This window comes from Tiliqua scincoides, chromosome 2, assembly GCF_035046505.1.
Source record: "Tiliqua scincoides isolate rTilSci1 chromosome 2, rTilSci1.hap2, whole genome shotgun sequence".
NCBI classification, from domain to species: Eukaryota; Metazoa; Chordata; class Lepidosauria; order Squamata; family Scincidae; genus Tiliqua; species Tiliqua scincoides.
The window spans coordinates 168,212,483-168,229,361 of NC_089822.1; the positions used below are offsets into that span (position 1 = coordinate 168,212,483).

The 16,879-nt window shown below is 45.1% G+C and overlaps 1 protein-coding gene across 4 annotated transcripts in view; it reads right to left on the reverse strand.

Annotated features, from left to right (window-relative positions):
- EVI5L (ecotropic viral integration site 5 like) overlaps positions 1–16,650 on the reverse strand; it is a 61,466-nt gene extending 44,816 nt beyond the window's left edge. For 3 of the 4 annotated variants that reach the window (XM_066613475.1, XM_066613474.1, XM_066613472.1), the window contains exons 1-2: positions 16,408–16,650; positions 3,702–3,928 (exon numbers count right to left, since the gene is read on the reverse strand). In XM_066613475.1, coding sequence (XP_066469572.1) covers positions 3,702–3,883 — 182 coding nt within the window. In that variant the 5' untranslated portion in view covers positions 3,884–3,928; positions 16,408–16,650. The other variant, XM_066613473.1, reaches the window with a different exon arrangement.
- Between the last annotated feature and the right edge of the window lie 229 nt (positions 16,651–16,879).

Here is a 16,879-nt window from a genome sequence, read left to right on the forward strand (position 1 = left end):
CCAGGCACTGTACAAATATCTTCCTATAGGTACAGCAAACACAAAAGCAACATCCATCTCTGATGCAAGGAGAAAGGATTCATCAGGTCACAATCATGTATATAAAAATGTAGTAAAGCTTGCTTCTCTAATTACAGCAGCCATTAAAGACAAAGCAGCTGGGGAAGGGAGGGGAGAAAGCAAAGCACTAAAATGAACTATGCAGTAAAGAAAACATTAGATTATTGTTCACTATGATTGTTTATGCAAGAAGGAACTAGTTATGAACAGATTTCTCAGGATTCTTAACATCTTAGCTCTTTCTCCCCTGCTTCTAATTTAAATCTTTTCTTCAGAACAAAAATGGCATTTGATTTCAACTACAGATCTACAAAATTAAGGCAAATTAAATTCTGGTACTTTTACAAGTATGTTTTAATCCAATCCCTTGCTAGGTTATTTCACATATTAAGAATCTCTTACAGACATGTTCAGTTTAGTAGTTCAGTGTACAGTACAGGGTTTAAAATTTTTTTTTACATGCATGCATACACACACAGTTCAGGAGAATTTGATTTCTCTCAATATTCAGTAGGAGTCGTGTTCTCATAAACAAAGTATTCTTGGTTTTTCACCAGTTTGCACTTTACTGAATGCTCTGCTACAGCTTGAGAAGCCATGATAAAGTGGTCATGACAGTGAGCAAAATGCATGTTACCTAGAAATAATTTACTCAGCAGTTGATGCTTAGCATTACAGGTTCTCACCATAATAATGATCTGATGTTGAGATGCAATCAGATATCCATTTTATGAGTAGGAAATCTGGTAGAAGTAAGCTAGTCTACTGACAGTACTGATCTTGAGTTGCTTAAAAGATCTGAGCAGCTGTCCTATTCAAGCATTCCAAAAATTATAAGATATGATTCTTATTACCTACTCACACAGATTAGCATTTGCTTCTTGAATATGTTATCTTAAGGGACAAGTTTGCCTGAATTAAGTGTCCCTTCCCCAGTACTGGCATCTGAACAAATGAAATGAATAAATGCTTGCAACAAGCATGGGTTCAGTTCTTTTATTCAGAGATATACTTGAATAGCTATTCCACATTTATTCAGTGATTGGGGTTCATCCAAGTGTTTGCTACAGCATGAATATTAAAACAGCTGTGTTATTTCTCACAAGAGAAAGCCTTTTACTTTCTGGAGCCAAGAGCACTCAGTCCTTATTGAAACTGAGAGAAACTGTTAAGAACTGCAACATGATTTGCCTGTTCTTTGATCTTGAAGGCACTCTAAAGATTAGGAAGTCCAGAAAAAGTTTCTTGCTGCTCTAAAGATTGCTCCATTTTTCTGTTTAAATATCTAGTTTGTATTTATTCAAGCTGTTACACAGGGATTGCTTTATATAGCTAAAGCAGCTGATGAAGAATACTGCTGGCATATGTAGCATTAGAGAATGGAAGGCAAGCTTGCATCCCTTACATCATGTTGCCTCTGTGGGCTTCAGAAACCTTCCTGGCTTGACTGGATCACAGCTCAGATCAAGTTCAGAGGCTGGGAGGGTTCCAAAAACAGCAGGTTTCAATATCCATGGTTTTCCATATCTGCAGGGGTTCCAGGTTGCCTAGAATGTGCTCACGTGCGTGCGTGCCTGTCCATCCAATGCTTTGAAGAGTCATGATCACCATCAGGCTGATGGCTTCTCTCCCTTCACTGGGTCAGCAGGATAACACTTGAAAAACTCCATGAGCTTTTATTTGCTTCTATCTTCAGGAATGTGTAGTGGTTCAGTACTGTAATCTGGAGGAGTTTGTGATTTTACAGTTTTCATGTTCCCAACCCAAACTGGAAATGCCTGGTGTCTAGCTGTTTTGCTTTCTTAGTTCCCCACCCCATACTCAGAGCAGTGTCCAGGGTGGCTTATCTATTCTTGCATAGTTTTGATAATGGCAAGGTTAAGCCCAGACTGGAAAGCTGTCTGTATAATGAAAAATTGCTGCTCCAATGAAAACAGGGGGAGAAGAAAGTTTTTCCAATAAGCAGCTCTTGAGTCTCCTACAATCTGCTTTGCATAAAGGTATATAGCCTCCAAGAGTGGGCCAACAGCCTTTGGATCTCAGTGGATGAGAAATTCTACAGGTGTGCCCTGAAACCTGCTCCACTGGAGTCTGTCCACAATCACCAGCATACTGAAGGGACACTGATAACACAGGCCTACAAAATTGAGGGTCAGAAAAGTTTTTCCAAACTTTATGGTGGTTTGATATGAATTTGGGGTGCCAATTCAAAAAAAATGGCATCCGTTTTGCCCTATCATGTCTAGTGTTGGAGATATAGTATAGCCTCTTTAGTGAATGGTTCAAGCAGCTTCCTCATGAGGAAGTCATGGTGTAGGCTTCCTCTTGAGGAAGCCGTTTGAACCATTCACTAAAGAGGCTATACTATGTCTCCAAAACTAGACATGATAGGGTAAAACGGATGCCATTTTTTGAATCTGCACCCCAAATATACCCAGGAATTGGTGTAACATTTAAGGAAGCAAAATGTGTGTTGGCCTGTGTAATAAGTTCTCTTTTGCCAATGCATCATTTGTATAGGTAACCATTCTTTTTGTCTAAATTCAGCCACCTGTCTCTTTCAGTGTCCCTGGAAACCCCTCCCCCCAAACACTGTTGAGGGTGCACCTGCAGTTTTCCTTGTGGTTTTCATTTACCTCTCACCCCCACAGCCAATACCATAGTCACAGTCAGTGCTGTTGACAAGACTCCCTGACCCTCAGCAGCAGCTTTGGCAGGGGGATGCCTTGGTAGCTTTGGAAGGGTGTTCCACTTGTGGAGTTGCACAAGTATAACCTCCTATGTTACCCTGATGTTCCAGAAAACATTTAAAATATGTATTCATGTTGGCATCCAATCGGGATGCATTTTTGTAAACTGTTAACACTTCAATTCCTTTTTAAAGTGCAGATGTGTTCAGCCTGTTTCACCCAGCTGATGAAGTAGGCTATTACCATAGCCAGCCAAGATATTTCAAAGTTCCATATTACTGCCGTGTTATCAAAAATCTCTCAAAATACAGGGCAACAGTACTGAGTATGCTCAAATATGGATTAGCTGTAGAACTCTTCCATTATAATAACCAACAGCCCAATCTTAACTAAAAACCCTGCTGATGCAGCCACACCAACAATGCACATGCTGCATCCTGTTGGGGGGGGGGGGGTTGCAGTCATAGAGGTCTCAAGGTACCTTTACCTCAGGGTAAAGGAATATTTGTTCTTACCCCAGGGCAAGCTCTACTGCCCCAATGGGTCTCATTGGATTTGCACTTGTTGGACTTTGCTGGCACAGAACCAAGGGGAGTAAGGAAGAGGGAACAGGGATAGAATCCTGCCATATGCTGGTGCCTCTGGACTCTACCTCCTCCTCCTTCCATTCTGCTTGCCTTTTCTTTAATTCTTCTCCCTTCCCCATTCCTCCCACCACCCGCCCCTGCCACAAAATTACCTGTGTTGCCACCGCATGGCTCCTCCATTGGTGCGTGCTTAGCCACCAGCCATGTGAACTGTCAGCCTTGTTGCGCACACGGTTGCAGAGGTACATTCACCAGTAGAATGGCTTAGTTTGGAAGGAGCCCTAAGTAGTATTACTCCCAGCATGTATACATTTCCTCCAGACCTGCATCAGCAAGACAGCAGCACTGAAACTCTGTATCTCACCTGTTCTGTTCTTCCAGTTTTGCCAGCAGCTCCAGCTCATCTGGGCTCAGGTTCTCAGAATCAGAAGTGGGGGAGCATGCAGGCATGGAGTTGACAGAAGATAGTGCTTCATGGGAGGAAGAGTCAGGACTGATCGCTGGACTTGCCATTTCAGGCAGTCTGAGTGTAGCAGGGATGTTCATTCACAAAGTCTTTAGAAACAGTTTTCAGAAAGATCAAAGTACCACCTGAAAAGAGGAAAAAATAGTTATTTGAGCAATAGTCCTTCCACTTGTATCTCAAAACACTGATGCCAATGTAACCCAAGTTCTGTCTTGAAAGATCAGACCTAGGTCCATCAAGGTTGCTGTTAAACAATACTAGGCTTGAAGCTCACAAACAGGGCAAGAAAACATTAGTCTGAAACAGGGATGTCCAAACTTTTTGAAAGGAGGGTCACATCATCTCTCTGACACTATGTCAGGGGCTGGGGAAAAAATAATTTAGATTTCAAATTTGAATAAATTTACTTAAATTTACATAAATGAATATATTAAAGATGGACCTCATATGACTGAATGAAGGTCTTGCAATATAAAAGGCCTTGCATAAAGCAAGGCTGGCCTTTCCTTCACTGCTGCTGCAGCATCACAAACTTGAAACAGCAAGCAGTGGAGGGAGCCCTCAACCCACAGCTCATGTGAAAGGTCGAACTGTCACCCCCACGCTGAGAGCAGTTGTGTTGTGCCAGCATGGATTCCAGCAACTCTCCTGAGGGCCAGAGGCTCATTGGAGACTGGGGGCTCCCACCGGGCCAGATTTGGGGTCCCCGAAGGCCACGAAGGACCCCCGGGCCAGGGTTTGGGCACCCCTGTTCTAAAACAAGAGTGTCAAACTTGTTTCATACAGCAGACTGAATAGCATTCAAGATGCCTGCTGAGGGCTGGAAGTGATGTATTTTAAGCAAGAAGTGATGTCATTAAGCAGGTCATGATCAGAAATAGGCACTTTTTTCTCACGTAGGAACTCATTAGCTGCAAATGATAGAAGAGAACTATGCAAATCTTGATCATGTTTTCAAGATATGGGAGAACCCAATTATCACATGGGATGCCATTTCAGCAGTGACACCTTAGCACATTGCAGCAGCTAAAAGCAGCTGATGGTGGTGCTGGGAGAGCCTAAGGGCCAATAAAGAGCTTCTGTGGGCCACATCTGGTCCACAGGTCTTAAGTTTGACACCCCCCAAAGAAATGAACCTAAAAAAGCACGCAGCCAGTTGCTTAAGATTTAAAAGCATACAGTCTTGAAGAGCTTAAAAAACCTTAATTTCTGACATACGGTCTTCAAATTCTATGAACTACAAAAACCACACACAAGTTAAACATACAAAATATGCAACATGAATAAGACCATCTTGAGTAAGAGGGCTTTGGTAAATTAGTATCTATCATAAGATCACTACCATATATAATTCACTACATAGAACAGCAAAAATTTGCTGTTAATAGATAATTCAGTATATTTAACAGGTCTAAGGAAGTACCTAAACTAGAACTTAAAAACTAGGCTTAATTTGTTATACGGTTCCAAAGTTTTTGTTAACACCACAGAATCTTCAGGGACATGGGAAATTAACAGGATCGACCACCATTACAGGCAGGTAAAATGCTTAGGCAAGAAATTTTTTATGCAAAGAGCAATTTCAACTGAATATTTTGAAGAGTACAAAGATCAGGAATTCCTGGCTCTTACTCTAAAGATGACAGTTGAATTGTTAATCAGAGTGGTAGCTCTGAAGAAGAACTTTTAAGAAATAACTGAACAGTTGTACCAGAACTAGGTTAATGTTTGACTTGCATGTTGCATCCTGTGATCTCCAACAACGATAAACACAACTGACATCCATATAAATAGTATGAAACTATTTCTAAGCTCACAAATAATTCAAGTACAAGGATGAGCCTTAGAGATGAAGCAAGCAGCCTTCAAAGCGTTATGAAATAAAAAGCATCACACTATCTTTTTTAGTCTGCTAAGCTACAATATGAAGCCTTTCCGAACTTCAACCAATTGTCTTTTCTGCAACAATGAAATTTCTGTAAAGATCTTTCCTGAAGAAACTTACTCATTCACACATCCTTACAAAGAACACGAAAAATCCTGGTTTTCTCTTAAGAAGTAGCATTGTTATGTCATGAACTTGTATGATAGTACAGTATATGAAAGACTCAGACAACCTACTTTATTTCCCCAATAACATGACCAACTGATGATGAAGGCATTTTTCAACATTTTATATTACAAGCATTCTTCAGACTCTCTTTCAAATACCTGCAATGGTGTCTACCCATCTACTTCAGAACTGTCCCTAATTTTTACAAAGGAGACTAAGATACATCTCAGAACTAATGAATGAAGAAAAAGTGATATTCTAAGTGGCAAGTCCATTTTGCATAAGATGGAATGAACCACAGCTGCTGTGCCTTTATCAAATTATTTTCTCTAAGAAGCAATGATCTAATAATCTTCATATTTGCTCTAAGAAGCAGTATAGTTTGACTAACGTAAACAGCTCCTGGAACTGCTTACCAAGTTTCCAGATGTATTAAATTTAGATGAAGCAGCTCTCTGCTCTCAGTTAAATCAACTCCCTGCCTCAGGAAAGATCCACATTAAACCCATGACAACGATGTTACTAGCATGTTGGAAAAAGTAACTGTTTTCTAAAAAGAAAGTCTCAAAGAAGTATAAACACAACCACATAGTTCCTGGTGCACTACACACTCTGTATATGACCATATATGACTTTGTGGCAAATAGCACCCTTAGAAGCAAACAGAATAAGCCCCCCACTCACTTATATGTCCTCCAACCTCTCCAGTTTGCCACTGCAATACTTTTCCAACTTGCTGGAAGCAAATCAGAAGAGGATTGCAACAGCCTCTTTTTCCCTCCAGCACTTCTGGAGGAGGAGGTAGAAAGAAGCTGTTGCGTCTCTAAAGTGCCCACTCATTCACCTACCTGCTCCTCATGGAGGGGTGCCTGTCCACATGCAGAAGCAAAAATGGCAGTGGGCAGTCGATTCAGCACTGCAGGAGAATCAGCTGCCCCTGGTTGCAAAAACAGTTATTCTCTGAAGTCTTTATGAGTGCAGATATTTAGCAACATTGTATTTATCAGTTAACTGCACTGAAATGACTAGAACTAAGCGAAGACCGAAAAGGCATAACTGAAACTTACCCTTAACTTCATTTCAGTTGTGCTTGAAGGAAAATAACTGCACTCCCCTTTACTACTATGAGCAGAATGAATCCATGGTAAAAGGGAATGCAATTTGTTTCTTCAAGCACAACTCTTCAAGGTAGCATTAAGGAGGGAATTATTGAAGTTGACCTCTAATGTATGTTTGGTTGGCTACAAAGTAAGTTCTTATTCCTCATTCTACAAGAAAGGAAGAGCAGAGATGGGAATAACTGGGCTAGAAATGAAGGGTTCTGCCTTCCTTCATCTTCACTTAGCCCTAGTCATAGGTTATTTATTTATTTATTTATTTAATATTATATTTATATAATATATCTGGGGATAAGAATAGGCCCTCAGTTTGGCTGTACTTGTCGTAAAAGGCGACTAAACAGCCACCGGGTAGATGGGACTCCTCAGCCTGGGAAGGCAGCTCATTGGAGAGAAGGAAAACTCTGATCCCAAACCTCCACTGCCTTGTGGCTACATCCAGTTAGGGAAAAGGCTTCAGGAGTCAACCTCGAGGCAAAATCCGGAGCCGGAGTCCCTAAGGCAGTTCATGGCTGAACACAGTCACATTCTGGCAACTCCTGCGACGCTGCTGGAACCAACCGTATTGGCCTCTGCCTTTCCACTGGACCATTTCAGCGACGTGAAGAGGGGGGATTTGCTGCATGGGTAACAGCCTATCCTCCACACCTACTTTACCCAGGCTTCGCGCACTGGAGAGGGCACTCTGTTCCAGAACCACCATTCAGAGCGTGACACCATAGTCTTCCGAGACTGAAGGATGCCAACTGCATAATGTGCATGCACTTTCTTACAAAGAAAATTAGGACAGCAAGATGTTTAGTACTTTAATCATAAGGTGCGTAGCATTCTGGGCAGATCAACTGTATTGAAAGGCTATAAAAGGAAACCCCATAAACCAGGGGTTCTCAAACTTTTTAGAAGCCCTAGGGTAGTGGTTTCCAACCTACAGGTAGTCCACGAGACCCTGAGAAGCGGTCCATGAAGTCTCAGGCAAAAAAATGTCTCCGCTGGCACTTACAGCATCTCGCTGAGCACTATCCCATGAACTACAAAATTTGATTATGGTTTTTGTGTACAGGGGGTGGGATGCATGGATTGCATATGGTCCACACAAATCCCAGTTTTTGCCTCAGTGGACCATAGGTTCATAAAGGTTGGGAACCACTGCCCTAGGGGCTGCTGCTTGATTTATAAATGCCAAAGAGTGTGTCTATAAAGGTGATTGGGCAGTAGCACCCACCCCATAGGTAGCTTGCTTAACTCTTGATGCACATGGCCTAATCTGCCCTGTCAGTTTTGTGAACCACCAATAACTGGGTCATGAGAAAGTTTGAGAAACTGTGGGCCTGGGATCCACCAGTGGGTCATGATCCAGTTATTGGTGGTTCACAAAACTGACAGGGCAGATTAGGCCATGTACATCAAGGGTTAAACAAGCTACCTATGGGGGGGAACAGCTGCATAGACCAGTGGTTCCCACACATTTAGCACTGGGACCCACTTTTTAGAATGAGAATCGTCAGGACCCACTGGTAGTGATGTAATGACCAGAAATGACATCATCAAGCAGGAACATTTTTAACAATTCTAGGCTGCAATCCTACCCACACTTACCCAGGAGTAAGTCCCATTTACTGTCATCGATAAAAGAATATACATAGTAGCTTGTTAAAGTACAGACCTGTAACATTTTCCCAAACTGAGTCACATACCATGGTAGCATCAAGTCTAACATATTGAAATGAATGGGGCCCCACCTGAAATTGGCTCACAACCCGACCCACAATTTGAGAAACACTGGCATAGACAATTCATGATTTACATAGGCCTTTGCCAAGCCTTCCTCTGTAGAAGCAGCAATTAAAAGGAAGAATCAGAGTTAAAGAAAATTGTTGTTACTGACAGACATGATTCACTGTTATACAGTCCATTGAATGTCACAGTTACTTTTTTCCTGATTTATTTTTTACACTTAACTAGTTTGACTGCAATACAGGTGTAACTCCTGTGTTTAAAATTTCCAAGCCAGCAAGGCTAACAACATTCAAGACATACAGTAAACACAACCTCTTGTAACAAAAGAAAGCATAACATTTATGCTGCTATCAGTCCCAGAGGCTCATAAAGCAAAAAGTGCATCAAAGACTTAATTTGATTCCAGCTATACAGCCCAATAATGTCATCTTTACTTTTCTAGTCGGCCTGTGGGACCAATTCAGATTGGTCGGCCTATACTATCTTGATCGGCCTATACTGTTTCATACGCTAAAATCCAACGATCAGAATGCTATCAATATGTTGGCTCCAAGATAGACACATGGCAGAAGCAACCATGGCAGACACCCTGCAGATTTCCTATGAGGGGAGGAGCACAGGAAGAAGAGGAAGCTCCAAGTAAAGCTGCCAAACTGTAGTTCCTTAAAGATAATTAAGTTTGTCACCCTTCCTCAAAGACCCCAGGGTAGTCAGTATGCATGGCTTTTCCCATCCCATTTATCCTCACAACAAAACAACCCTGTGAGGTAGGATACACTAAGACAGTGGTTTCACACATTTAGCACCAAGGACCCACTTTTTTAGAATGAGAATCTGTCAGGACTCACTGGAAGTGATGTCATGACCGGAAGTGACATCATCAAGTAGGAAAATTTTAGCAATCCTAGGCTGCTGTGAGGGGTGCCCCAAAAGGGGAGGTCACCCAGCAGGGTGCTGAGGGTCAGCTGGATGGTCTCTTGGGACCCCTGGGTGGGGTGTCCACCTCCCTGGGGTTCCTTGCAGGGGAAGCCTCAGACCAAGCCAGGGGAGGGGGGTACATGACACCCTTGTCCTCCTCCCTGGAGGCAGGACCTGAGGCCCTTGGTCTTCAGGCAGGGGCTCCAGCCTCCTGCCTTCCCTCTCCAGAACTGCCTGTCATCACAGGCTTCCCTGCCTTTATCCTCCCCAGCCACACCCTCAGCTCCTCCCCTTCCTCCCTCTCTAGGCTTAAAGGGGCCCTGACCCTAGCCTGCTTCCCTTCTCTTTGGTGGTTAATGGTGACCTGACCCTGCTCACTGTTCTGGTCAAGTGAACTCTGGGGGGGGGCAGTCTCTCCCCCCAGCTGCCCTGCATCTTGCCTGGTCAGTTGGAGAGGCGGTGGTGGCTCTGTTGCCAGGCAGTTCTGCCCCTGGCCTGCAGCCAGGTAAGGCAGGGGTCAGACAAGGGCTCAACCCCTGACAGCTGCAATCCTACCCACACTTACCCAGGAGTCAGTACCATTTACTATCAATGTTAAAAGAATATACATCGTAGCTTGTTAAAAGTATAGTTCTGTAAAATTTCCCCAAATATAGTCACATATCATGGCAGCAACAAGTCTAATATTAAAAATAAAATATTGAAATGGATGGAGACCCACCTGAAATTGGCTCGCGACCAACCTAGTGGGTCCCAACCCACAGTTTGAGAAACACTGCACTAAGAGATAGTGACTTGCCCAAGATCACCCAGTAAGCTTCATGGCTAAGCTAAGACCTGAACCCAGGTCTTCCTGGCCCAAGGCCAAGACTGTAACCATGACACCAAATTGGTTTTTTCACCCCACTACAAGATCAACCTTAAAATAACCAGTTTCAGATGTGAGATCTGTCATTTATACACAGCAGAGGGACGCACATAGGTTAGCTTACCGCTACCACAGAATGCGGCATCAATAAGACACCATGTGTGTGTCTGCACTTCTGTATAACAGTTTCACATGGAAGCAGCCTCAGGTAGGATAAGTTAGCAAAGGTTGGCTTGAGGCTGCACCTAAACACTCAGTCTAGCAAAAAAAAAGATCCCCTGAAAAGGCTGTAAAAAGAAAGCAGTTGTCATTCACAACATTGCCCTCCATTGTTCAAATGCTAGCTTTAGGATAAAGATACAATACTGAATTGGACACAAGGAAAATTTTTTGCCCAGGTTTCTTTGCTTTATGAGTGAAACTTGATTATCACAACAGGTTACTCTAATGTTGCTGCAATCTTATGCACTTTTTCCTGGTCATAAGAGCCACTGAACTCAGTAGCTCTTACTTCCAAGTAAAAATACATAGGTTTGGACTGGACCCCTATTAATACATATACTTTTCAGTATGCTCAACTGCCTTTTGGTGGGCTGTAAAGACTTCTTTTTTCCACCAAGATTTTAATCCAAGTTGAACTTTGCTCTTGTTGCTGTTGTGATTTTAACTACTATAGTTCCACCCCCATCGCATGTCATTGTAATATAATATTTTAAATGCATTATTTGTTAGCCATCTTGAGAGCCTTCAATCAAAAGAAGAGAGATAATGCTTTAACAAGTTTGGGCCAAATCCTAAACTCCCTCAGCATTGGTGATGAGCTCCAGTGCCAGGTGTCACAAACATGCCCCAGGGCACATCCATAGCACTCAGAGAGAAGGGGCACTGGTGCTGAGCATCAGTGCCAGGTGGAGTGCTGGCTGGTGCACCTGCAGTGTTGGCCAGTGGTAAGTATGTTAGGGGCAGGGGGGAGACAAGGAGTGCGTGGAACAGGGTAAGGAGAGGAACCAAGGCACCGGTAAAGGCCTGCTCCGCTGAATCCTATGCTGCATGACTGGCTGAAAAGTCCAACTTGGAGCTCTTCCAGTGTGTGCCGGCAAAATAACTGGTGCAGACTGAAGGAGACCCACTGTGGCCACTGCACCCTTACTCGGGGGGTAGGGGACAAAAATCCCCTTCTCCAAGGAGGCTTCCAGCAGAGCCACTGGATTCAGCAGCTGTCATTTTGGTGCTGCTGCACCTGGTGGCACCGCTGCAGTTAGGATGTTGTTGCCCATCAGTTGCAGGTAACCATACAAAGAAAGAGGATGTGTGGCCAGTTACTGAGAGACTCAGTACTATGTTGAGTAGAATCTATACAGGTTCCAGTGGAAGAGCAAGGAAGATGTAAAAGGTTATTATAGTCTCAGACTTCCACACACTTCCTTCTCTTCACCACCATCCCAATGCATGCCCATCAATACACAGTCACAGTGCCCAATAGGCAAGAAAGAGATGGGAGTTGTCAAAATGAATGCTGTGTGGGGTAGTGCCAAAAGTGAATACCTCTCAAAGACAAAGCAAAGATACTGTTTGGAGCAGGAGAAGAGGTTCAACTGGGACAGGGGGAGGAAAGTGGATGAATTTTGGTAGTATTGGTCCTTTTGAATCTGTGATGACACTGTGAAGGCACCTAAGGCTTAACCACATCAAAACTACAGCTTACTATCTGCTAGGTCCACAAGACACGTCAAAGGTTTTCCCACAAATAGCAAATAATCAAAGAAATGTTGACGTCTAGTACCTTTGCCAAGAGGCCAGCTACTATTGGCTTCTCCCCATCAACATTAATTGCAAACTGATCTATGTATCACATCAAAGCTTGACAACATAGGCAGCCCATCCACTTAAAGAATCTAAGTCAGTCCAGTAAAATAAATTTGTGGCAGAAGGAATAATATCAAGCTGCTAGAAATGAAATACAGGCAATGTTTTTAACCTGTATTAAATTTTAACCTGTATGTGATCACACATTATCTTACAACTCAGGCTTCATAGTAAGTCAATAGCACCATGACGCAACAGGAGATGCAACTCCTGCATACAGTGGACCATAACTAGAAGTGAAGAGACCATACTGTGTCTTGTTGTACATACCCAGTTACCCAAGAATTGCAGCGCAATCACTTGGAGGAAAAAGTTGGGCATTTAAGCTACTTTAAAGTTATCATTGTAGATAATCCTTTAGAGAGGAAGGTGTTTTGTAGTTTTAAAAGCAGTAATTGCTTTTTAAAATGGTAACAGATTACAGTATTCCACTTCCACCCCTATTAGACCAGTGCAATACAAAGCACAAAAGATGACAAGGCACAGCATATGTTGTAAAATAGCAGGCAAACCACTACTGGGAAGAAAGGACTCCAGTAGTAGACCTCTCTCAGAGACAATGTCAGAAAGCACTAATTCATGTAAAGCCACCCTTCAAATAAAGACCTACTGTGTTCTTATCTTACAGACAACCAACAATGAGTTGTCACCCCCACATTCACCAGTCTGTATAATGTATTAGTACTGAGCAGTGTGAATGCAACATATCTACAAGAGTTATGAACAACAGCAGAACAAACATTCAACAAATAGGAATGTGAGGCTTCATCCACATTCTCCATAGAACCCATTCCTTGTGATCCTTGTCACAGTGATATCTGAACAAAGTCTCTAAAATGTTCCTATCCCCAGGAACACCATAATTCAAGGAGGTCACTCCATTTTCCATTTAACTGTGACAACTTCCAACTGCTGACATAATTGAATACCGATGCTTGAACAACACTTCCTTACAGTAATTCATTTCTATTTCTAAAGTCTTAACTGCCTAGGATAGGTAAAAATGCGTGTTTATCTGCAAAAGAAACACTAGCCAAACAGGTCTAAGGCTCTTTTCTTTCCAGTTATTTGGCTAAAAGGTTCTATACTAAGGAGAAATTCCAAAGACCAACAAGTTATCTAGGAGTTTATCTTGAAGGCAAGCAACAGCTACGTTTATACCTCAGAGGTTATCATTAATAGAACTTCTTAAATCACTATAGCCAATAGCCAAATTAGCAAGCTTTTCTTCTCAGTAGTTTTTCAAGACACACAACCACCACCGTCGGCACTCATGCATACATTAATTCTTGCTTCTTTTGAGATACACTGTTTGAAAACAGTTCCCCCATTGTTTAAACCACAGAACTGGACTTCAACTACAGCTAAAAAACAAGTGCCCAATATTATTAGAAAGCTTCCCACTGGTACTTGATGGCATGCAGGCTGGGAGAACAGCAGCGCTTTCTTTGGGGCCAGCTCAATGCCAAGTCAGCAAGACACTAGACACAAAAAAAGTTAGTAAAGTTTCTAATCTTCACTTCCCACATAACTGAGTAACTAACACACAGGTTGACTATTTCAACCTATGCTGTTCCCCAAACTCAAAGCAATACTGTACAACCACAGCAAACTCATTTCTTTACAGTGCAAACCATTTGGAGAAATCAATTGCGGCAGTGTTTCTGTGTATGCAGTAACTTTTCAATAAAAGTAGCTGGCAGTATTTTATAAGAATTGTTTCAAGATAGACAAGTGACCTAGATTTCTATCTCAGAGTCCAATCCAGTGGTCCGTGCCGTGCCTCGGCAGCACGGAACAGTCGCAAACATGCCATAAGGCACATTTGCAGGACTTACCGGCGGGCTCCGGCTGGAGCTGGCTCAGCTCCAGCTGGCGCTGAGCCAGCTCACGGCAGGCACCCAGGTTCCGCAGCTCGGTGGTCTCGGTGACTGCAGGGCTGCGGAATGGGAGTTGGAGGCACGGTCGGGGGCATGGGGGAAGTGTTCCAGGGAGGGGGGAGGCGTGGCTGGGGGCATGGGGGAGACATGTCGGGGTGGGGGAGAGGCAGATCCACAGAGCCGAACTCCACAGGATCCAAGGCGCTCAGGCAGAGCTGCTCGCCCTACATGAGCGTCTTCACTTTAGCGGCAACCAAACAGTTGCCGCTAAAGTGAGTAGCCCCATTGCGGGGCTGCTTCCCTTACTCGGGGAAAGGAAACAAACGTCCCCTTCTCCCGAGGAGCCTCCCGCAGTAGCGCAGGAGGTGCTGGATCCGGCGGGAGCCCTCTGTGGAGCTGCCAGGTCCCGCAGCTCCGGGCAGCTCAGGATTGGACGGTCTGTTACTAGCCCACTAAAGTGAGCACAATAGAAAAACTTCCCATCTGTCATAGATTAAACCTTGAAATGTTAATAGTACCAGATAACAACCTAAAACACAGTATTCATGCAGAAGCAAGAAACATTCAGCATTTAGAACGTGGTAAAAAGACAAAAGGTGCAAAAATGCTTGAGATTAATACCGCTCTAGGAAGAGAAAGAATGCAAAAGGAAGCAAACAAAGGAGTCACCCTGGATGACAGCCTATGTTGTGTTTTCTTTAACTTACATGAAGTTGGTAACACCTCCTACAAGACAAAGCCTCTTATAGGGAAACCTGCTTCTCTGTATTCTTAATACTAGCATGGTGGATGCAGGAAAATAGGCAGTGACGTCTCCCTTTACTGATCTCTGAGGATAACACAGGAATGCAAGATTAGAGGAGCTGCACATAGACTTATTTATGTTGGATGTGGCCATGGGAAATCAGGGTGCAAGTCTCAGATCATCTGTGAACACAATGGGTGCTTCTGGTATCCAATCTGAAGAGGCCCCATTTTAAGAACATACACTGCAGCATAGGTGGATCGGTGGGGGGTATGGATGCAGGGCCCCCCAAACTGTCATACCAGCAGGGAGCAAAGTTGGGAGCCAAGGGACTGCCCACTGGTGGTCGACAGAACTGAGTTGGAATGCAAGCCCGGGTTTACCTGATAGGTAGATCTGGGTTCCACATCTAGGCAGGGGCTCAGGTCCACCCACCCAGCAAACCTTGCCCAGAACTCTTTGCTACAGGATGTGGTGACGGCATCTGGCCTGGATTGGACAAATTTCTGGAGGAAAAATCCATCACATGTTACAAGCCATGATGTGTATGTGCAACCTCCTGATTTTAGAAATGGGCTACTTCAGAATGCAGATGCAAGGGAGGGCACCAGGATGCAGGTCTCTCTTGTGTGCTCCCTGAGGCATCTGGCGGGCCACTGTGAGATACAGGAAGTGGAATAGATGGGCCTTTGGCCTGATCCAGCAGGCTGTTCTTATGTAAACCTTGGCCACAGAGGCCATAAGCTCAAGCGGGAGTCCAGCCCTACCCAACAGGTAGATCTAGGCTCCAAGTCCAGGAGGGAGCCCAGGTCTACCTCCCTGGTCCACCTGGCATTAAGGTAGTGTTCATGCCCCCCCCCCCCAACACAAACAATGGATCTGCCCCTACACTGCAGAAGCACAAGAAGGCTGTACATGTCCAAGTATGTGAGGCAGCCTGGAGAGGAAAGGAGAAAGCACCACTCCTTCGCTGGCGGCAGCAGCAGAGGAGAAATCACCTCAGGAGACGAGCACAGAGTGGGACACACCTATGGGAAGGCGAGTCCCTCATTAGGGACTGTGAAGGAGCAGCAGCCACTCCCTCTCTCGGGGGAAGAACCGGGCAAGGACAGCCCTGCCCACCCCTCCCGTGGACGGAGAGGCCCGACTCTGACTGACTCACCAGGGCTCCAGGTGCAGGGAAGCCCCTCAGATGCAGTGCGAGAAGCACCAGAGGCTTTCAGGGCCAGAGCGGGCCAGTGGGCGTTTCAGGCCCCACAAAGGCGCTGCCAGGAGAGGCGAGGAGGCTGCGGGGCGCGGAGGCCCAGAGTCCTCCCGCGCTGCTGGAGACACCTGGCGCTGTGCGGGGAAGAGCAGGCCGGTGGGGGACAGGGAGGCTTCTGACGGGGGCTGCAGGGGAAGGCCGGGCGGCCGCCCTACCTGCGCAGCCGGCGCTGCCATCTCGCTCCTGCCCCTCAGGGAGGCGGGGGTCCTGAGCCTCCAGGCCCGGCCTCGACCACCGCCGCCGCCTCCCCTTCCGTCAACACATGCGGCTCAGCGGAGGTCACCACGCCGGGAGCCGCGGCGGCCATGGAGCTGCTGCGGGGGGGCGGCAGTGGCGGAGGAGCCTCCGGACCCGCCGCCTCCACCGCCTTCTTCCACAGCAGCCCCGACAGACCAGTTGGCAGCAGGACCCGCCCCTTCTCCACACCCTCTCCCCGCACTGGCCAATCACGTACCACGAATGCCACGCTCGGAGCCCGCCTCTCCAGCTCTCTCCTTCAATCAGAGCGCAGGAGGCTTCGTCAAGGAACCGGGTCCCACCCCTCGCTGCTCCTAGAGAGGGGAACCCGGGCTACGGCAGCCGCACCGGGGAAGAAAGGCGAGGGGGGCGGGAATATCAGCCTCCTTC